The sequence below is a fragment of the Parasteatoda tepidariorum genome, chromosome 4 (assembly GCF_982258835.1).
Source record: "Parasteatoda tepidariorum strain Cologne lab strain chromosome 4, Ptep-v5.0, whole genome shotgun sequence".
Taxonomy (NCBI): Eukaryota; Metazoa; Arthropoda; class Arachnida; order Araneae; family Theridiidae; genus Parasteatoda; species Parasteatoda tepidariorum.
In genome coordinates, this window is record NC_141758.1 from 60,790,929 (window position 1) to 60,813,673 (window position 22,745).

The 22,745-nt window shown below is 30.6% G+C and overlaps 1 protein-coding gene across 2 annotated transcripts in view; it reads right to left on the reverse strand.

The window, feature by feature from the left end:
- LOC107443470 (uncharacterized) overlaps nucleotides 1-22,492 on the reverse strand; it is a 32,500-nt gene extending 10,008 nt beyond the window's left edge. Inside the window, exons 1-5 of one of the 2 annotated variants that reach the window (XM_016057333.3) lie at nucleotides 22,173-22,492; nucleotides 20,935-21,048; nucleotides 8,111-8,398; nucleotides 3,327-5,899; nucleotides 999-1,199 (exon numbers count right to left, since the gene is read on the reverse strand). In XM_016057333.3, the coding sequence (XP_015912819.1) occupies nucleotides 999-1,199; nucleotides 3,327-5,899; nucleotides 8,111-8,398; nucleotides 20,935-21,048; nucleotides 22,173-22,401 (3,405 nt within the window). In that variant the 5' untranslated portion in view covers nucleotides 22,402-22,492. Of the gene's footprint in view, nucleotides 1-998; nucleotides 1,200-3,326; nucleotides 5,900-8,110; nucleotides 8,399-12,493; nucleotides 12,919-20,934; nucleotides 21,049-22,172 lie in introns of those variants that run through there. The other variant, XM_016057334.4, reaches the window with a different exon arrangement.
- Nucleotides 22,493-22,745: the final 253 nt, after the last annotated feature.

Below are 22,745 nucleotides of genomic sequence, written 5' to 3' on the forward strand. Positions count from 1 at the left end.
GAGATAGTTTAAAAATTCCCCTAGCTCTATTGTTTCATTAATGTTAATTCTAGTAGATCAATTGAATCAGGTGGTCTCCAAATTTCTGTTATTATTTCTAATGACACTTGGATAAGCCAAGTTAGTCTTGCGAATGAAGTTAGGAAAGTGTGCCTTTCATTTAACAAGAGAGCACTGCCAGTGTAAAAGTTCATCTTAACACAGAAAACCCTGGATTAATGGCAGCACTGATCATTTGTAAAACCACTTCCACAATTTAGACATAAATCTGAAGGTAAGAAATTTTCTCCAAATAACATTGGCGCTGCTCAACGACCAATCACAGGAATTTCGATTCCACCGCTTTTGCGAGCATGTACTTGGTGAGTCTTAGTGGAGTACAGAATCAGACCTGTCTTTCTAGGTCTGAGACTGATTTTCTAACCACTCGGCTAACATGGTTAATATCAAATTTTCAAACATGAAAGGCACTGTTAATAATTGTTTTTGTTTTACACAACTATTTCAAATAATAAAAAAATATAAATAATTACCAAATAAAGAACTCTGACTGATAACTATAAACTACATTTTTGAATAACATGAGGCTTAATGAATGTATTCCACTCAAATATAAATTTTCAATTTAAATCATTCACGATCTTTAGTGCAATATGGATATCAAAAGCCACACCTTACTAAGTATGCTAAATTTCATAAATAAGAATTTTTATAGTATTATTATAGTTAAGACATACAACATTCTTTCTGTAGCTCGGAGTCTAACCAAATTTTAAATTTAACAATGCAAAAAATCAAACTTTTACTGAACCCTAGAAAAGAACTATAAAAATCAGTTTTTTAAAAGAAAAAGTTTTATTTTCCATATTCATAAAAATTGAATAAAATATTTAAGAATTTAAAAGATCTTTATACATCAAAGAATTTATAAAAAGAACTAAAGCCTTTTAATAAGAGGATTAAAATTAAAAGTGAATATAAATAATTAACAGGAGTACCTTTGCGAGTTCAATCTTTAACTTTTTACACTCTTCTTGACATGAATAATATTGCATTTCTAATTTATAAAATTTCACTTTTTTCATTATCTCTATGTCACTGTCAGTAATACATCTTTTTTCTTGTACAACTGATTTGATTGTAACACCTCTTTTGACTTCAGGTTGCTTTTCAAGCTCACTTTCACTTGTTTCCTTAGGCTAAAAAATAAACAAAACAAAAATTATAATAAAATTATTCTTATTCTTTACATTTTAATTTAAGAATGAGCAACATCTGTCATAGCATTCAACAAAAATTAAAACGTAGCTAATCATTTAAGAGAATTAATTATATAGTAGTTCAAAATTTTGAAGTCATACTTTTCAGAGAAGATATTACAGTAGGGAACCGATTATCCGGAACGATCAGGACCATCGCTATTCCGGATAACTGATTTTTCCGGTTTTCTGAATCGCTACAAAAAGCCGTTTTTTTTATTGTTAAACCCAACTAAAAAAAATATTTGGTAATAATCTTAAAAAGAAAAAACGATAATGTAATACACTAATGATTATTTCCAAAATGACTGTAAGGTAAACATCTTTCAAAAAAGAAAGAAAAATCCTAAAATTTTATGAGGAAAAAAAAAAAAAAAAGGCGGGATAATTCATCGAATTTCTTTCCGGTTTTTTGGTTTTCCGGTTTTCTGAATTCCGGATAACGGGTTCTGTACTGTATTTGATTTTAAAAAAAAAATGCCTATATGTAATGTCCACATGGATTGGCCATTTTGTGAGGTATTACATTTTTCGAAAAAAAAAAAAGACCACCCTGAATTATATATTAAGATTGCAAAATCACCAAAGTCAACCAATAAACGGATTTCTTAAATATGACAAAAAGGAAAATGCGATTTATTGAATTTACAAGAATACTAAATGCAAAATCTTTAAAGAATACAAACATGCATTTAAATACCAAAGTTTTTCTTTTTTTAAAAAAAAAATAATGATACTTTTGTATAATCCTAAGAAAATACCAATTAATTTTGGGGGAAAAGTACTAATTATAAGAAAGCAAACTGTAAAGGTTTTATAGATTATCAAAGCTTGATATAATTTTTTACACTATAAGGGATATGAGAAAATTAATATAAACTCTTATTCATATGGTGAACAAGAATCATGGAAAATAATACATGTCAGTGTTATTGAGAATGCAAGAAAAATATAAAAATGATTCAGTCACATTTGTTCAAATAAACTAAAAACAAAAGGTATGCTTATCAAATATGGTTAAATCAATAAAAGTAAACAATATGGCAAGTATAGATAATGTTTTAAAATCAAGCATTAGACCATTTAACTTCCGGCAAGATAAGAAAATGCCTAACAATAACAAATAAAAATGTTTAATGCTTATTTTTTTTTTTTTAATTCAAGAAACATAGTGCAACTTACAGGGAAAAAAAGAAAGAACTGTGATTTAAAAAAAAAATAGAATATTAAAAAAAATTGAAAGAAAATAAATCACATAAGTTACTATTTTTTTAATTTAAATAGTTTCTATTGTTTTCCAGGCTTTTTAGCAAATCATCAAATGATTATCGAAATGAGGACATAAACAGCAAATATTTTTATGGGTTTAAAACGAAAATTAGGATTGTTTTTGAAGAAAACTATTAAAAATAAACACAGAATTTCAAAACAAATTACAAACTTTCAAAATTTAAGTTCAAAATAGCTTATTTTCAAATTATATGAATTTGTGAGGGACCATACATTGCAAAAATAAACCTATACTGGATGTCTCAAAAACAACTGATGTATTTCGAAAATCAATAATAAAAAATAAAAATAACTAAGTATACAGTTTGCAGCCTTATGCTTGAGAAATTAGGAATTTCATCCCATCATATTGCACAAGTCCACTAATAGGTGGCATTGCAAAATAGGAATAACAGCAACTGGTGTAAAAATGGTGCAGGGATCGTTGCAAAACAGCAAGCAATAATGAATATTTGCTGTTATGTTCTAATGTGTAAACCATCATCAAAATCCTTTACAAGCGCTCACCTACTGATAGCATGGTGTCGAAATATCACCTGGGAGTGTCGAGGAGTCTATTTCTATGGAGCTCGTGCATTCCTGCAATGCTTATAAAATGTGCAATTTGGTTGGATGAAATTTCATTGTTTCAAAAGCATAATGCTGCAAACAATACATTTTTATAGTGTTCCATTCTTTTTTATTGATTGTTAAAAATCCATCAGTCATTTTTGGGACAACCATAGAACAACTATATTTATCTTTAGACAAATCAAATAAAAATTTTAAGTGCATTACCTCAGAAGTACAAGTGTTATCTGACATGTTTTTAACTTTTGAAGTAGTTTGCTCAGTTGAAGATTCTGCATTCTGAATAGATGAAATATAATTTGGACTAGAAGATGAGAGTATTAAATTGGATGCCTGAGTTCTTGTAGAACTTATGAAAGAAGCTATGGGCTTGCTTGGTTGCATAGCTAATGAAGGGACAGTTTTAACAGTCAACATCGATGATGATTTAGTTGGAAATAAGTTTGTAAATGGAGAATGTTTTGTTTTACTTTTACCTTCAGGTAAAAATGTTTTATTCTGGACTTTTACAGAAGTTTTTGTGGTAACAGAAGTCTCACTTGTTGATATTTTGGCTTTTTTAGAAGATAAAACACTTCCAGATTTAGATTTAATATCATCAGAATCTTTATGGGAATTTGAAATACCGCTTGCACATGAATTAGAATTATCTTCAGAACTATCTGAAAATAAAGGTGCTTCATCATTGACTATATATGCAGATTTTGTGGAAGCATCATAAACAGCACTTACACCTTGTTTTGAAGATAAAACTTCTTTAAATTTTTTATATTTTACATCTGAACCATCTTCAGGGGAATGTTTTCTTTTTGTAGTAGATAAAGCATTTGTTGATGAAGAATCATCTGTAGTAGAATCAGTTATTGAAATTTCATTTTTCTTTAAAGGTGTAGATGTAACGGGTGTAGTATTTTTTTTAATCACAAGATCATCATCTACAGGTTCTAACATAAAAAGTTCCCCTGATGATTCAAAAACAAAAGTGCCTGGCTTGTGATTCTTAGACTCAAATATTTTAGAAATATTTACATTTGGTTTGGTTTTAGAATTTAAAGCTACTGGTTTACCTAAACTAGGCTGAGAAGAGGCCGTTTTAGAATTATCTGGAGTTGAGCTGACAGTTGTAGAATTTAAAGTAACAGGATTCCTAGTGCTAGACTGAGAAGAAACAGGTTTAGCATCAACTACAACATTTGTACTTGAGGTAGCCGAATGAGTGCTGTTTGCAGTAGGAAGAGAAACCTTTTGAACCTTGAGTGTGTTTGAAGAGCTTGCTACATCTGTAGACGGAGAATTTTCAAATTTTCCCAAGGCAACTGGCACGGTTTTTGCTAAAGGATTTGGACCAAGATTTCCAAGTGAATTTGTGACTAATGAGTTCGTAGATAAAGATGTCATGGGCCTTACAGTTTGTAAAACCATAGGGGAAGAGAGACTTGCAGATGGTTTTGATTGTAATAAAGATGGAACAGGTGAACTGTTTGTATAGGGTATTAAAACAACAGGGGCATTAGAAAAGGATGTTGAAAGGGATGAGACACTCTGTGCTTGAGATGAAGTACTTTTTTCATTTGCACCAGCAAGTAAAGGTTTGTTAGATGAAAATAATCCCCCTGGGAAGGATCCAGTAAATGAAGGTGTCAAGGTTGGTAATGGCATGGGAGCCATTTGGCCACTTGTAAACTGTGGCAATGCAGAAGATAAAATAATACCAGAGCCTAAATTTGGATTAAGGGCTGTCCCTGGTGCATTCACAACAGGAATCAATTTATTGTCGATAGACAAATAAGTTTGAGTCATAGGAGAAACTACATGAGAAGTGGGGTTAGGACTTTGAGCAATAGCAGAATAAAGAGAAGGCCCTGGTTTTGTACCAATTAGCGAACTCAAATTCGGTTGTGGAACAGGAACACTTGCTAATATAATTTGAGGTGTATCTGTATTAATTACTCCAAGAGATTTTGAATTCTGCTCCAATATTCCATTTTTTGTAGAAATAGAATTCTCAGCGTTCTTAGTATTAGATTTTAATAATGATCGAGATGTAGTCTTGTTGAGTGATTTACTATTTTTATTGCTAACCAATGAAAAATTTTCTTTGTCTGACATTGATTTTCCTGTTAATGTTTCAGATAAATTCCCAATAGAAGAAATTTCATTTGAAATATTTAATTCACTTGATGAAGGTTTATTTGGCGGCATTGGATTAATTGCAATATATCTCCCACCTATGCTAGAAGGATGAATATTTGTAGTGCTAGCTTCTTTAGTATCAGAAACTAGGTCAATGTCATTTGAAGGAAATTCATTATTAAAGCTGTCATTTGTTTTATCGGAATCTGCTTCTTTCTGAAAACTTCTTTCAGATGCCACTGTGGCTTTATGGGTAATTATAGTGCCTGAATTTTTCTTTGCAATATTCTTTACTAAATCTTGAAATTGTGCACTAGCTGATTTATTTATATTCACTTTATTTGCACTAACTTTTCCACAGGCAACTGATGCTAAACTGTAAATAGATGATTCTTTCTTTTTAGAAGGATCCTTTTTGAAGGAAAAATTTGGTACAATAGGAGAAGTTTGAGGTAAATTGACTTTAGTTGATTTACCCCTTTTAATATTAAACATATTCATTGGGATATTCCGTGACGATGAAGTGGATGGAATACTTTCATCAAGAGTTTCAGTGACAAACACTTCAGCACCAGTTTCAACACCTTGACCAATGCTGTTAAGCATATCCATAACCTTGACATGGGAATCTTCTTCTTGAACAGAGCCTAAATAAAAATAATAAGAGAACAAAACAAACTTAATGATATTGCACTTTAAAATGTTTTAATATGCTCAAGAAATAATAGTACAGTTTTATTATTTTAATAGGCATCGATTGTATCTAGGTACTGCTGTTCTTGGTTTTAACTAACATTAATAGATAATTATAACTGAAAATCGGTATCAATTATTTACTTTTAAAATAATCGGTTCTAAAAAAAATTCCTCCACTAAATTATTTTCTAATTATTTAATTGTTTGTAAGTTTTTGTGGAGATTTTTAGTTTTTGTTATGTTTTAAATTGCTGATTGCAGGGGAGTTTAAGCAGAGCAGTTCAAGCATGTCTTTGCAGAAATATTTATGTTTGTAACAAGTGATGGCAATTAAAAAGTCTGTCCTCTAATTTCAAAGTAGAATTTTTCCTTAATCTACTTAGAAATTTCCCCTTACTTACTTTACTAAAGAAGATCACCTGACATTTTTCTTGTCATGATCTTATTTTGTAAACAACATCAAATAAATTTATTATTTAAATAAATGAAAATAAAGTATTTTCCATACATCTGTTTTACTTTTTTTGCTCCAATATTCATTTTAGTACGATCATAATTGCTACTATATGATATGATAAAACACATGACTATGTATTGCTTATAGTCACACTGCAACGGTAATACTGAAAAATCAATCTATACATAGCATATACATATTTTTTTATATTTAAAGTATATTTCCAAATTCGTGAATAATCCATTAAGTATGTTTTTTATTTGGATCTAAAATTCAAAACGTGTATAAGTCAATGTAAAAAAATAAGGTATGCTATGCATGGAAATAAAAATCTTCTTCCTTGTAGTAACTTGTAAAAAGCATGGATCTTCAGGAATTCATAATTAGAAGATTAAAAAATAATAGCATTTCTTGTCCTTTTTATATGTTTTTTTTACAACGATTAAATTTAGACATTCCATTATTAAGTATTGTTGTATGCATTTTTATGTTTTGTATGTATATTTCCAAATATTTATTCATTATCTCTAATGCTTGAGAAAAGGAGAAGTCAGAGACCTCCATAAAGATTAAAAAGAGCAGGGTGCTTTTTCAAAAACAAGTGCACCTTCAGTTTAAAGAGCACTAATCTTGCTAAATATATATTTTTATCTAGCTAGATTTTTGCCTTTCAAACGGAATTTAAAACACTTAAATAAATATGAGAAATATTTCATAATAAATCAGTCTAAAAATCATTTGCAGTAATTATGGTAATCTGAAATTCTGTAACTGCAATCTTTTTAAAAAAGTAAATAAAAGAGCATTTTTTTCTAAATAGAAGGAGAATAACATTTTTACAAAAATGGAACGAGGGAAGCATTTACCTCAGTGAAAGGGCAGGCAAAGTAGGCCACCCTTCTAAAAACACTTTGAATGAACAACACTGTTGAAGTATTTCTATTGGCGATGTCTACCTGGAATTTTTCAAAGTTAGTGGATTGGATTATAAGCAGATCCCCAACTTAAGGTTTGGAAAATTTTCTCAAAATTCTTGGCTTATATTAAGAAATATATCCTTCATTATTTTTTCGGGGATTACCTATTAAAAAGCATGAAAAATTGGCACTACGGACAATCAACCGCCGTAGATAATCTGCCAAAATTATTTTCTGGTCATCAGACATCATGAATTTTCTATCAACTTTCATTTCCCACAAAAGTGTAAAGGATTATTCACACTGGATTCAAAAAGTTTGTGCATGCCCGAATTCGGAAATGCGAATGAGAACCTTCTTCATGAAATATATTTACCAAGAAAAACTTTAAAATCGGATTCTCATTCGCATCTCCAATTCGCATACGCGATTTTTTCGCATTCTGTGTGATTGCTTTTTAAATGTGATGAGTCTGCTAGTTCGTTTTCCTGCTGATGCTGACTGGCTCATAGATAGATTCATTCACAAACATGGAATCAGCAGATGACAGAAGCTCTGTAATTAGTTATTGCTCCTGTGCTAAACGAATCAATGTATAATCTGCAGACTACACAGCAGTGCGTATTGTATGTCTTAGGTCTTTCAGTGAGGATAATACTCTTTCATGGATGTTGCGCAGAAAACTACAATTACTTCTTCAATCTTATTCAAACATTGTAATTTTGGTAACATTGTGAAAGCCCTGATGGCTGTAATAGTAATAGAATAAATAGTTAAGTTATGCTTACTTATGGCTGCATTTAACTCATCTTGTTCAACTTGAACTGAATGTCCAACGTGAGTATTCCAGTAATCTACTTTTATTTCCAGATTTTTCATATTTTCCGTTGCACAAATCATGGCTGGGCACTTCGAACTGGAGATATTAGAAACATTAAATTTTTTCTTTTTGTGGGATGTTTGATCACATTGATATACATGAATTTTTTCATTGGTAGGTAATACTTTTGGAGCTGATTGCAATGCATATTTACAGGAGGACCTTTTTTCCAATTCTGTTTTCCAGAGAAAGAAATCTGAAATAAAGTTTAAAACAAATATATAAATAAACAAATATTTTAAATAAACTTTTAATTGAATAATTTAAAATTTTAATACTTGGAGTATTTAGCTCAAAATAAATTGAAATACCTAAGATTTAACCCAAGGTATTAATACAGTGTTTTCATCGCAGAAAAAAAATGGGTGAGAATTTCTCACCCTTTCTCAAAAACAGGGTGAGATTTCAAAAAGTTAAGTAAAATTTCTAAAAATTACAAAAAAAAAAAAAAAAAAAAAAAAAAAAAAAAAACACAAAGAGATTTGAAAAAAAAGCAACTTCTTTAATAATAATAAATTTTTAACATCTTCTAATTTTTAAAGCATTGAATATTTTTGCTGCGTCATCATATGGAAAATGTTCTACATCTACTTTTTCATCAGCTATTCTCATTAGGTTGCTCAAACGCGTATTTGTTTCGTTTTGATCGTTTCTACCCACATTTGTTTCATTTTCATTTGTCCGATTCGGACTAGAAGATATTGCCTTTACAAGGTATTGGTCCATCTTATATTAATGCACAAAAAATTTGAACGAACCTTAGAAGAAACCTTAACATGAAGAAACCTTAACTACAGTAAACATGTGGTTGCAGAGAAATGCGTTCTGAAAGAGGTTCCATGGTTCGGAGGGATGGTGTTCTGTTGTTCTTAAAGGTTCTGAACTGTACTGGTAAATAGGGAAGCTAGATAATGGGGCAGATGTTGAAAATAATGAAAGATACATAAAGAAAAGTGAAACAGATTTTATTTTGAATGGCGCAATGAGAAATTTTTTTCAAAATGCGAGAAATTCGCGAATTTTGAAGTTGGTTTATAGAATGCGCAAATTTCTTGCGGTAATCATTTTTTAATGCGAGAAAAGAAAAAAATATGCGAGATTCTCGCGCTGTAGTGAAAACACTGTAATACAGTAAGGAACCGATTATCCGGAACGATCGGGACCATCGCTATTCCGGATAACTGATTTTTCCGGTTTTCTGAATCGCTACAAAAAGCCGTTTTTTTTATTGTTAAACCCAACTAAAAAAATAAAAAAAAATTTGGAAATAATCTTAAAAAGAAGAAAAAAACGATGAAATAATACACTAATGATTGTTTCCAAAATTATGGTAAGGTAAACATCTTTCAAAAAAGAAAGAAAAATCCTAAAATCTTATGAGGAAAAAAAAAAATTTTTTTAAATCGCGAAAAAATTTATTGAATTTCGTTCCGGTTTTCTGATTTCCAGATAACGGGTCCTGTACTGTACAATAAATTCCCCGAGGCAGAATCGTGGCGACATTATTGCGGAACATTACCAAGTTCTTGCAGAAAGATTTTTCTTTTTGGAAGTAAATAAATTTGGTTTTCTTTTCTGCAGAAATTTTTGAAGGATTTTATCTTTCTTCGGAATTTTGTTTAAAAGATGCCTTTCTCGCTCATCAAGTGGAAAAAAAAAATGCTTGCGATTTTTCTATTCTTATTTGAGAATAATGAAAAATAACAAATGATGAAGTAAAAAATTTGGTTTCCTTTTCTACAGAAATTTTTGTTCCATTTTTTTATGAGGTTTCCACATAGCTTTTAAAATCTGATATTTTTATACAACTGAATCTCGAAATGAAAACACACATTTAGTAATCCCGTTTTAAAGGTTCGCTTGATTTTGCCTTCAATATTTTTTCCCCGGTAGTTACTGCTACGGATTTAATGTTTTTTTAAATTATATTTTCTAAAGTGATGATGATTTACAAAATGCGAAAAGAAATTAATTAGTGTGATTTCTCCCTACAAAATAAAAGAATCTTTCCTATAATATTAGAATTTAAAAAAAATACTAGATACTAAATTAAAAAATTCTTTAATTTGATCTCCAAAGTTTTTTTTTACTTATTTCATTTCTTTATTTATTTATTTGAAGTTGACACTTCTGTTATTCTACATTAGCAATATGCATATTTTTTATTCTTAAAATTATCTTGCAGAAAGATTTTAGTGCTAAAGAGTTTTGACGCAGAAAAACCGAACAATTTCTACCTCAGGATATAAAGTCAGAAGATTGATTAAAAGAGAAACGACTGATTTAATACTTAATTGCAATGAACACTAAGCATTTATTAGAAAGAGAAAAATATAAATGATTCAATATTAGAAATGCTTACATTAGTACAAAAGTTTAAGCATAATATAAATAATATCAAAATAACACCCTTAATAATTTTAATAGATAATTGCTACAGCTTTCAGTTTTGCTGCAAATTTTTTTCCAAAACGCACATATCATGACAGTAATTCTGCTATACTTCAGAAAGTGTATATATTTTAATTACCATAATTAAACATAACATAATACAGTAGAGAACCGATTATCCGGAACGATCGGGACTATCGCTATTCCGGATAACTGATTTCTCCGGTTTTCTGAATCGCAACAAAAAGCCGTTTTTAGTGTTAAACCCTACAAAAAGCCGTTTTTTAGTGTTAAACACAACTAAAAAAAAAATTTATTTGGAAATAATCTTAAAAATAAGAAAAAACGATGAGGTAATTCTCTAATGATTATTTCTGAAATGATGGTAAGGTAAACATCTTTCACAAAAGAAAGAAAAATCCTAAAATCTTATGTGGGAAAAAAAAATTTTTTTTTAAATTGCGGGTAAATTTATCGAATTTCGTTCTGGTTTTTTCGTTTTCTGATTTCCGGATAACGGGTTCTGTACTGTACCTACCATAACATAATTTTTCGTTAACCCGCACTGCACAGCTTAGTAGCTCAGACGTAGTGACATCTTTCTTATTTTCTCCATTGCGCTGTTTATGATCGTTCTGCCGGACTACTAAATTGACCGGTGCTGAAGCCTTCTATCTTCTAGGAGGTGTTATTACTCAGGTCATTTAAATTTCTAAGTTTTCTTTAACTAAAACTAGATTCCAATATAAAAAATATGAATCTCCTATTTGTATTCTTCACTAAACTGATAGCACTATAAATTACTTAGAGGTAGGAGTCAGAGCTGAAATCACCACAATTGTTTTAAATAAGTCCTCATTATATTCTGCTTTTTTTGCATTAGTAATCATATTTTGTTAGAATTTTTTCCTAGTAACAAAATTACATTATTTATTTTGTCTTTTTAAAGTTGAACTTTGCCCACTAAAATAATCCAGTGACCTATTTTTTTCTATGACGATCTTAAAGGCTCCCAAAGATTTTGTCACAACTATTTTTTTTTCGCGACCCTTAACAATTATTCGACGCTCTATAAAGTGTAAGCAAAACTGCTTGGCCTCAAAAAAAAAATTTTTTTAAACAATTTTATCAAACTTAATCATTTTTAACAAAATTTTAACTAGAGAATATGCAATATGCTAGAAAATAAAAAACGATCAATTCATTCCATTGCAATTAAAATTTTTGTGATTTAAGATGAAATATGAATTAAAAATATAATTACTAATTTATTGGAATTTTCAGAATATGATAAAAACAAAAGGATGGGAACTACATGGGGGAGATTTGGATTCACATGGGATTCATGATCAGTGGCATGTCTTGGCAACTAAAAAAAAATATCACAGAAAGGGACTAACTTGAAAGGTATAACTCATAGCCACCCTGGGCAAACATCTACAAGATTTTTTTTTTAAATTTGCAAGTTCAAAATCTGTTTGGCACCTTGGCATTCCCCTCCCTCCAAATGCCAATGCAAATCAAACTGCCATAGTTTAAAAAAAAAAAGGATGTTTTTAAAATTATGAAATTTATATAATTATTAATGTCAATTAAACATCTAAATCGAAACTTAACAATATCGCATGAATAAACAAACTTCACTAAAATTATACTTAACACATTATTTATAAAAAACATTGACTTTTATTCCAAAATGATTATTCAATAAATTCATAAATAGTATTGAAAAATATGTCAGATTGAGTTTAACAATAATGATTCATAAATAAAAACTCATAATAGCAAATTAAAAGAGAAATATTTTTACATGAATTTCAAATTCAGATAAATATTCATTCCTCATTTATTTAAATGCTCGACAAATAGATTTTTTAATTCGTAGGAACATAAAACATACCATTAAAACATCTGAATGTAAAGATCTGTCCCTCGTCACGCTGACCGTGTATATGTCGTAAATGTGTTTTATAACTTTCGTTTTTTCCACCAATTCCAAATACAATTCCACATATTGGACAAGTGCGGCTATTTTTCGTAGGTGGACGTGCAGTATGTACTTGCTGCACATGTTTAAATAAGTACTGTATTTTAGAGAAAGAACATTTGCAAAATCTACAAATGAAATTGGCAGGTTGATCGCTATCCATTATAAACTGTAATTACATTTGATCATTTGCGCAAGAAAAGCGAATTAAGATAGCACTTCTGTTTGGTAAACAAATTCTATTTACAAAATATTATTATGAATCAATGAACTTCCAATTATCCACCAGCATTTTCACAGGATATAACCGCTGTGATAAAATTTCACCAGGCGCATGCGCAGTAGAAAGAGAGTCAAGTTGGATATTGCCAAACTGATTCCATCTTTAGAACCGAAAAATTTCGAAACTGAGCATATACGCCTGACGTCATAAAAAAGAGAAAGTAGCTAGGACGCAGGGCTCGCAGCAGTTGCTCTTCCAATTTTTATTTTACGAAAAGTGCGAACTTGTATGGATGGTGTTTTCTACACTAGAACACCTAAATTTCCGGGTTACTGTTTCAGTTGTATTTTAAAGGCATTTGGCATCATTGTGTTTTGAGATTCTTGCAAACAATGTATTTGATTACTTATGTTTACAGTGCTAGCAATACTTGTGTTTACAATACTAAAAGTGTTAACACCAACGTAAGATGGTGCACAGCTTGCAACACGAACAAACAGTAATAAACAAATGGAAAGAGGCCAAATCAAGACTGCCAAAAAAGCGAGATATTCAAAATCTAGCAACCATGTCACCTTTTTTAATAATAAATAACAAAATAACAAAAACAAATTTTCACTCCAAACTCCCCAGAATTACATAATAACATTAATATCTTATGAAATACGGCAGATTTGAGCTCAGAAATTATCTAATTTATTTCTTTTATTGAAAACAAAATTATCCGTTTGAAAACATCGCCTATCAGAATAACATGTAGTAAGCAGCTGCAAACTTTTTAACCGGAACTAGAGTAGGTGCCGAGATCGAGATTGTTATTGTTTACATTCCAATTGAAAACACCATTCATAGCGTAATTAAAAGCGATAAAAATAAAGCTGCTGATTTAGAAACTAAATAAAAATAATGAGGTTTCTGAAATACATTTTTATCAAAAAAAGTATTAAATGGTAGTTAGCTGCAAAAGTTTTTTTATTTGTTAAAAATATGGACTTGAAAAACGAAATACTAAAAGAGTTTAATAAGTTATACTTTTCAGTACATTTAAAATAGCAAACTGCATTTTCAACAAAAGATTCACTCGGACCGCTATGACTGCTAACGAAAATATTCAGATTAAAAGAATCAAGAAGATTGAGTGGGTTAAGAAAGAGGAGCTAAAATTTCAACCAACTGTTTTTATACTTTTAAAAACTGTGATTTGTTTTTATATTTTTACATCTTTTTCAACTGTGATTGTTCGATTTTTATTTTTTTCTTTACTATATGCACAGCTTATTAACTTCGTTTATAACAAGTATTCTAAAAATGGGCATTAAATGCTATGATTACAGAATACTCTTAACATAAATCTAATGCATTACATTTTAATTTTTTATTATTTTGTACAGAAACTACCAATTGATCTAATTTTATCCTTTTTACAAGCAGATTTTGAAGAATAACACGGACCATATTAAAGTTTTTTTTTTTTTTTACCAATCTTGGAATTGAAAAAACAAATAATGATCATTACTGGATGAAATAATAAAAAATAACACATAATTATTATAAACTATTCTCTGTACAGAATTATATTTGGATAATCTAGCTCAGTGGTTTCCAAATGGCGGCCCCGGGGACGCATCCGGCCCGCAAAGCCTTTTTTTGTGGTCCGCGAACTAAAATGTATTAGCTGTCATTTTTTGCGGACAATTTTCGTAAAAAATCTATATGGGTTTAAAATACTTTTCTCGTTAATAAAAACCTAATTTCTTCGTTTCTGTGAAATTTATCATACCAACGGTGCAAAAAAATTTATTTCTCAGGTTTTGCATTCAAGAAAATATTTATTCAAATACAAAAATAATCGTGTAAAATCTTTTTTCTATTTCATTTTTTTCTTTTCTTTTTTTTTTTTTTGTATTTTGTGTGCTACTATGTAATTTAGCATGTGTGTATCAGAAATTTTCTCGAAGAAATTCTCCGATTTAACTTTTTGAAACCACTCATTTTGGACGAAAATATTTACACACACATTTGTAAATTTTAAATTTAAAATCCAAATTTCTATTCTCTGGTGGTTGCAGTAGACAAACCTCAATTTTGTCATTGAACATTTTGTGTGCTACTATATAAGTTTTAATGCCAACCTTTTTAAAGTTTTATATCTTAACAATTAGATATCTATTGCACATTAATTGTTTAATACAAAATATATTGTTTAATACACATTAAAGGTATTGTAGAACGAATTTTTTAGTATGCAATTAAATATTTTTAAAAATCTACTTCTTATTTTAATTTGTAATTCAATACTTTTCTTTTGTACAACTTGGTAAAAATCTGACAGTAATATTTAATGTTCCTTCAACAAAATTGCGGACCGCCATTTGATTTGTGTTTGTAATTGTGGTCCCCGGCCTCATGTAAGTTGGAAACCCCTAATCTAGATTTAAAAGAATATTTATAATTGCATGAAAAATTTATTTTAATTTGATTAAGCATGTAATAATTCTGTAATATTTTCTATTACTTTATTTAATAATAGTCTAAAAAAAACTTTGAGCAGTCAAGCATAGAAGTTTTAACTTTCTTTTAAACAATGCAACTTTAAATCACAAAATACCTATTTACAACAAAATCTGTTAAGCAAGTTGTGAATTATAAAATTTAAGAAAAATTGTGTTATTCTATCTCTCAAGAGCAATTCGACTGTTCACATTTTGTACTCTTTCATAAAAAATTGCATACTTTAAAATGATATAGAATTTTATATTTTTTACAACTTAGAGTTTTTACGACTATATTAAATAAAAAATTAAAAAAAATCACAGAAAAAGAGTTTTTTTTTTTTTGAAACTACACTATCTAGCCATTAATGACCGGACACCCCTTGAAAGGCAGGTGGACTCGTCCTGGCGGAATAAATACGCAACCTGTGGTAGGGGAAAGACCATTCGCAAGCAGGCGACGGCCATACGAGCGTTAACAGTGAAAATGAGTGGACGGCGAGAGCTGAATGAGGCGGAAAAGGACATGATCATAGGCTCCCACCGATTTGGTCATTCCATACGTGCCATCTCCGACAAGTTTCAGATACATCGGTCAACAGTTGGTGACGTCGTGTTGAAATGGGAACGAGAGGGAGTGATAAAACCGCAGTCCCGACCCGGCAAGCCCAAAATAATGACCGACAGGGATCGACGATGTCTTCGACGTGTAGTGAAGGCAAACCGACAAATGTCGTTGAACACTGTCGCTCCAGCATCCGGGCTGCATCTGGCAGTATTGCCAGTACACGTACCATTCGTCGGGAGCTGATGTGGACCTGGCGAATGCCCGGAAAGCGGTACCTACAGCAGTGCATTGTCACCACTATGAAGTTCGGCGGTGGCCATACGAGCGTTAACAGTGAAAATGAGTGGACGGCGAGAGCTGAATGAGGCGGAAAAGGACATGATCATAGGCTCCCACCGATTTGGTCATTCCATACGTGCCATCTCCGACAAGTTTCAGATACATCGGTCAACAGTTGGTGACGTCGTGTTGAAATGGGAACGAGAGGGAGTGATAAAACCGCAGTCCCGACCCGGCAAGCCCAAAATAATGACCGACAGGGATCGACGATGTCTTCGACGTGTAGTGAAGGCAAACCGACAAATGTCGTTGAACACTGTCGCTCCAGCATCCGGGCTGCATCTGGCAGTATTGCCAGTACACGTACCATTCGTCGGGAGCTGATTGTGCAAGGATTCCATGGACGAGCAGCAGCACATAAGTCAAACATCTCTCCATCAAACGCCCACCACCGATTTCAGTGTTGCAGAGCACGTCGCCAGTGGACAGTAGAGCAATGGAAAAGCGTTACGTGTAGTGATGAGTCACGCTACATGTTGTGGCACTCTGATGGACTGGTGTGGACCTGGCGAATGCCCGGAAAGCGGTACCTACAGCAGTGCATTGTCACCACTATGAAGTTCGGCGGTGGAGGAATTATGGTGTGGTCCTGTTTCTCATGGTTTGGCTTTAACCCTTGGTGTTAGTGCGTGGAACCCTGAACGCAGAAGGGTATAGAGACATCCTGGACAATTCGGCGCTTCCCTCCCTACGACAACAGTTCGGTAATGGCCCGTTTGTGTTTCAACACAATAACGCTGCCATTTATAAAGCACATGCCATCACGGACTGGTTTGATGAAATGGGGGTGCAAGAACTTGACTGGCCATCCCAAAGTCCCGACATCAATCCAATTGAGCATCTCTGGGATGAGTTGGAACGCCGGTTGAGGGCCAGACTACAACGCCCCAAAACCACCACTCAACTCTTCGCCATGTTACAAAAGGAATGGCGGGCAATACCTGCCGCCGTGTACCAACACCTAGTGGATAGCCTTCCTAGAAGGGTTAAAGCTGTGATTCGGGCGCGTAGCGGCCCTACGCCCTACTGACTTGATACTAGCACCTCATGTATCCGAAATGAGAGGTGTCCGGTCATTAATGGCCAGATAGTGTATATTAGGGTAAACGAGTCTTTCCTAAGTGAGTGCAAGGATTTTTGAACTTCACAAATAGTTTCAGAGAAAACACACACGAAAAAAAGTGACGTTAACACTTTTGTTTCGACAGATGTCTTAATTAAACTAATTTGATCACATTTCCCCGATTGCCGCTAATCCCATGTTTAGGTAGTCAAAAATGCTAATGGCTCACTACAAGTGAAATCGACCAGTAACAGTCGCCGTTATGTCACAAATTTTCATGAAAATTCTTTCTAGAAAGGTTCTTAATGAAAAATGACAGAAGTAATTTTTTCAAATACAATTTTGAAATTTGACTCCATTTAAGAAAATGGCTTAACTCGTGGTGGTTCGTTTGTTAAAAATGTCTATATCTTTTTTATTTAGCTGCAGTTTTTTTTTTCTAATTTTGGTGTCATTAGAAAAAAAGGTTCAACACTATTAATTAAGACATTGAAATGCTGAAAATAATTACATAATTTTTTTTAAAAAAATTAATTGAAATAATTACTTTTTGACAAATTTGTAGAATTTTTTCGTGGGAAATTAACAATTTTCACCTTATCAATTTTTTTTACTCCCAATGTTAAATATCATGCTTACCAACATAAAAAAAATCAAATGTAGTTTTAAGCCAAAATATTTCAAAATTTTTTTAAAGCACAAAGATATTATCTTCAAATTTTCTCCATAATGTCAGTTGACATATTTTTCAATTTAAAAAATCAATAAAATCTTTATTGTTTTAAGTCCTTAAAAATATAAAACTGGTTTTCAGTTAAAATACTTCAAGATTTTTTTATTTTTGTAAAGACAAGTACGACCTTTAAAAGATATGACATTTAACATTATAGGAAAGAAAGAAAAATTGAAATGAAGAAACTTTGTTTTGGTGATATAAAAATAAAAAAAATTTCGGCTAAAAACCAGTCCTTCATTTATTTATTTTTTGTGACCAAAAATATCCTCTTGAGTTTCTTGTATGACAAAATATAATACGTAACATAAAGAGAAAAATATTGAGATCAATAAACGTTAGCTTTTTTGCTATAAAGTTGAGCAATTTTAACTAGAAACCAGTTTTTCATTTTTTTATTTTTGAAAACAAAAAAAAACGCATATTTTTATGTTAAAGAAACTAACTTTTAACATTACGTAAAAAAAAAAAAAAAAAAAAAAAATTGAGGTCAAGCAATACTTCAAATTTGCAGTAGATATTAGACAAAGAGAGTTTGTTTTTAAAAAAAAATTATATAGCTCGAGTTTGTACTACCAGAAATTAAAATAGCTCACTAATGTTTATTGCACTTATATTTTAAAAAACACATTAGCAATAGCATGATTGGAAAGAAAAAAAAACTCATTGCTTACATCGAAAAGCAAACAAACACATAAATGAAGCTGGTCACTGCTGGTTTTTTCAAATACTCATCCACCACAAAAAGAATTTACAACTGCAACGTTCTTTTTAATAATAATGCTTGTAAATAATGTATTTACTTCTTTATTATTTTTGTTGTTTCTTTTAAATTTCTTTTATCAGTCTTGATATTTGTACTGGTTTCAAGAGTTTAAATGCATTTTTTGACACTTCATTGTGTTATATGGGTTACAGAAAATATAGAAAAAATAAGCAGATTATTTTAAATCAGTTTTAAGAATTCTTATAGGGCTTTATTTTGACAATGTAAAGCGACATTTCCAATGAACCACTAGCCAACTTTTCATTTTGTAGAAGTAATTTTTTATAGAGCTGTCAATAGAGCTGCACAATGAGCTATCGACGACGGTCTGGGAAACATCCCTGAGGATGATCTGAAGACATGCATCACAATTTTGATCTTTTTCATAAGGGATAACTTTCCCGCTACAGAATTGATTTATGTAAGTTTTTGTTATATAATATGATTTTTTGTCGTTCACATACAGGTGAAGGGTTTCACTACTTTATGCTTCTTTATTTCATAATAGCATTTTTTAATAGAAATATGTACATTCAAGTTTTAAGTAGTTTTAAGTTTTGTAGGATATTATCATGTAAAATATTTGCATGTTCGATCTAATTCCTTACTGTATCACCTAAGATGTAAATTTTCGATCATGAATAGTAGAAATATTTGCAGAAAGATTGTTTTCTAATGTATAACATGCTTTAAGAACAAACCTGTGTTAAAATGTCTAATCATGGGTGATTTACCCAAAGTGAGTGTCACCCCCCCCCCCTTTTCCTTTTCATAATGTTGGAATAGACATTTGTGGTCCCTTATACATTAAAGTTAAAAACCAGAGAAAGAGAATACTTAATAAAATATTTGTAAGTATATTTGCATGCTTAAGCACCAAAGCGATTCAATTGGATTTCATGAGCGAATTAACCTCAATAGCCTTTATTGCTTGTTTAAAACGTTTTTTTTAGCGGTAGGGGGAAATGTTTAAAATTATATAGTGACAATGCTAAAATCTTTATAGGTATATGAACAGAACTGAAAACACTTCAAAGTATAATAAAACACCCAGGTACAATTTTAGCTAATTTTCTTTCCAGGGAAAATATGGAATGGAATTTCATACCCCAAAACTTTACAATAGAATCACCATTAGTTTTTGCTGTCATTAGAATTTAGTTTTCGCCGTCAAACAGTGGTTTGACGGCAAAAACTAAAGCATCTAACAGTGGTTATTTAAATGTGCAATTTGAAACTCGTGCGTCGTAATAAAATTGTAGTAAAAATATGGGATTTTCAAACTTACATGAAAAAGTTGTCTTCAAAAGAAAAAGTTTTTGTCGTTAAAAAAGAAAAAAAATTCATTTATGTTTACCATGAAATTGGCACAAATAAAGCCCATCAAAAAGTTATAAATTAAAAGCATGATAATATAACTTATGAGTTGAATTATTATAATAAATGTACGAGAGTTTTAAAAAACACATGGAAGTTGGTAATTATAAATGGCAAAAAAAGAAAACAATAATTGAATCTCTATTTGGATTAGTCATAAAATCTGCAAAAATAAAACAAGTCTAAAAGTGATTACTCAAATTCGAAATTCACACATCATAATATTGTATTAATAATATCAGATTCCTTAAGACCATTAGAAATTTCATAGCGATAATTGTTCAAAGAAAATATTGAGGAACAACATAGATTTACAATAGAATCTGTTTTTTTTTTTTTTTTCAAATCGACCGCATCAAAAAGTAATAACTCAAATGCGCAATTCAAAACTTTCCAGTTTCTAATTATTTATTTTTTCCCCCAAAAAAAAAATTCAAAAGAAGCTCCTGCGGGCTGCACATCAACAGTCAGCGAGTCGTAGATTATGCACACCTATTCTATTGTATCAACTTCTTAAAACACTCATAGCAGTTGCTATTTTCCACAAAAAAATAAAAACTATTTTGGCTAATATCTTAAAAATCAAGTGGAGATATTTTTGCCTGCTTTCTTTATATTTCAGTCATTTTAATTAATATCTTCTTTAGTTTTTGGTAAATAGTAGTATCATGAGAGAAAAAGCTGTACCCATTTAATCGTTATGTTTGTATTTGTTTTAATTTCTATTGTATCAACTTACTTTTATATAATAGTTAGGTTTTTTCAATAATGAATGTAAAATGATTAGTCTTACCATTTGTTTTAGATTTTGCACACCTTTTTTTAAATTTCGTAGGCTCTTCCTTTTTATTGTAAGCAAATATTGATGGCACATAGTCGGGGTGTTTAGGATCACTAGATGCTCTACCTGAAAGTCAAAGATAAAAATCCTTATTACTACTATTACTCATAAAATACTTGAAAAATTAATCACAATGAAAATGAAATTTTAGCTATTGAAGGTTACTATGAAGTATGTTTTTATATTAATTAATGCAACTTAATAAATCTTCAGTGTAATAATAATATCAATTTGACTTAAAAGTTAAAAGACAAAACACAGATATTTATAAAGAATATATAATACATCTGTTAATTATTAAGAAAAAAATTTACACACAGTGTCCCACTTTGCAACTGTAACTCATACTGTTCTACTCAAATTTACCTAATATATTTTTTTAATTTCCTTTAAATATCAATGGTCATTTTTGCTATGAAGCACACCCTATCATTTAAGCTCTAATGATGATTCATAGCAGTCAAAGTAGACCATGTTATTACAAAATAACACTTATTAAGTAACAGAAAGTAAAAAATCAAATAGTATATTGAGGCAGTGTAAAACACGAACGTTTAGACACTTAAGCAATTTATTAACAAAATGTATGACACTGAATTATTAAAGAAAAATTCCTATAGGGCTATATAAGATAGCATTTATAAATCTAAAGTAAAGGATACTGTCTTATTATTAGCATTTTTCTCCCTTTATTATGACAAAAATTTAAATACTAAATTTATGTAAATATTTTGTTTACAAAGCTTTAATTTCATGAATAAAAAAAAAAGTCTTAATTTTAAAAAAAGTAGTTTTAAAAACCTGTTTTTATGTCACAAAATACAAAATTTTCAATTTATCAAACAAGAGGAAATGATGCGATGTGATAATTTAAAGTTCATATTTTATTTAAATAATATTATACAGACATGATTGTTTATCAAAGGATGAATTAGATTGCAGTGTATAGGAAATATGACAAAACTATTTAATACGGGTAGTAGCAGATATTTTTCATTTTCAAAAGCATTGCTAATTAATTTGAAAGAAAAAATGTCATCCCTTGATAATCTTTTAAGAAAAAAATCGATGGCTGATTGTTTATAAATATCTCTTAAAATAATTTGGTATAAAATTAAGAAATAGACATAACCATATTTCCTATAAATGCCAGTAATCAATACATTAAATAGCACACCACTAATACGCACCAGTTATAAAATGTTTACTGCATAAAGAAGAATGTTTTTTGGATTTCCAGTCTTTTCGTCTGACAGCGATTTCCCACAATTTTCTTCTGTAAGGATCAGCGGGAAATGCTATCATTTTAATCTCTGACAGCGCATTTGTGTTAGATCTTAAGCTACATCCGACAGCAACGCAACAAGGACTTGAACGTGGTTTCTTGTAATACTGTTCAAACCTCGAACGCGAGTTCATGATTATCTTAAATAATTTTATTTTTTACATTTCCCAAGCAACAAAAGCAAGATTTGTAATTTTGTTGATATAAAATGCAGCTCATGAGATCTATACAAGACTATATGACATGTTTATAGCTTTCATCGTTTTTAAATGTCACGGTTATATGTAAACAACAACTTTTTTTTTTTGTGAGGGTATAGGGTCATTCTCACTGATCCTATATCACGCATTCCCAGTCTCCGTTGAGAAAATTGGAGACCCTCCTGATTGGTGAGCAATTCGCAGGAAAATATTTTTCACTAACCAGATTCTCGTTCTCCTTAGACAGAGATCGGAATTTTATGAACCGCATATAGTGA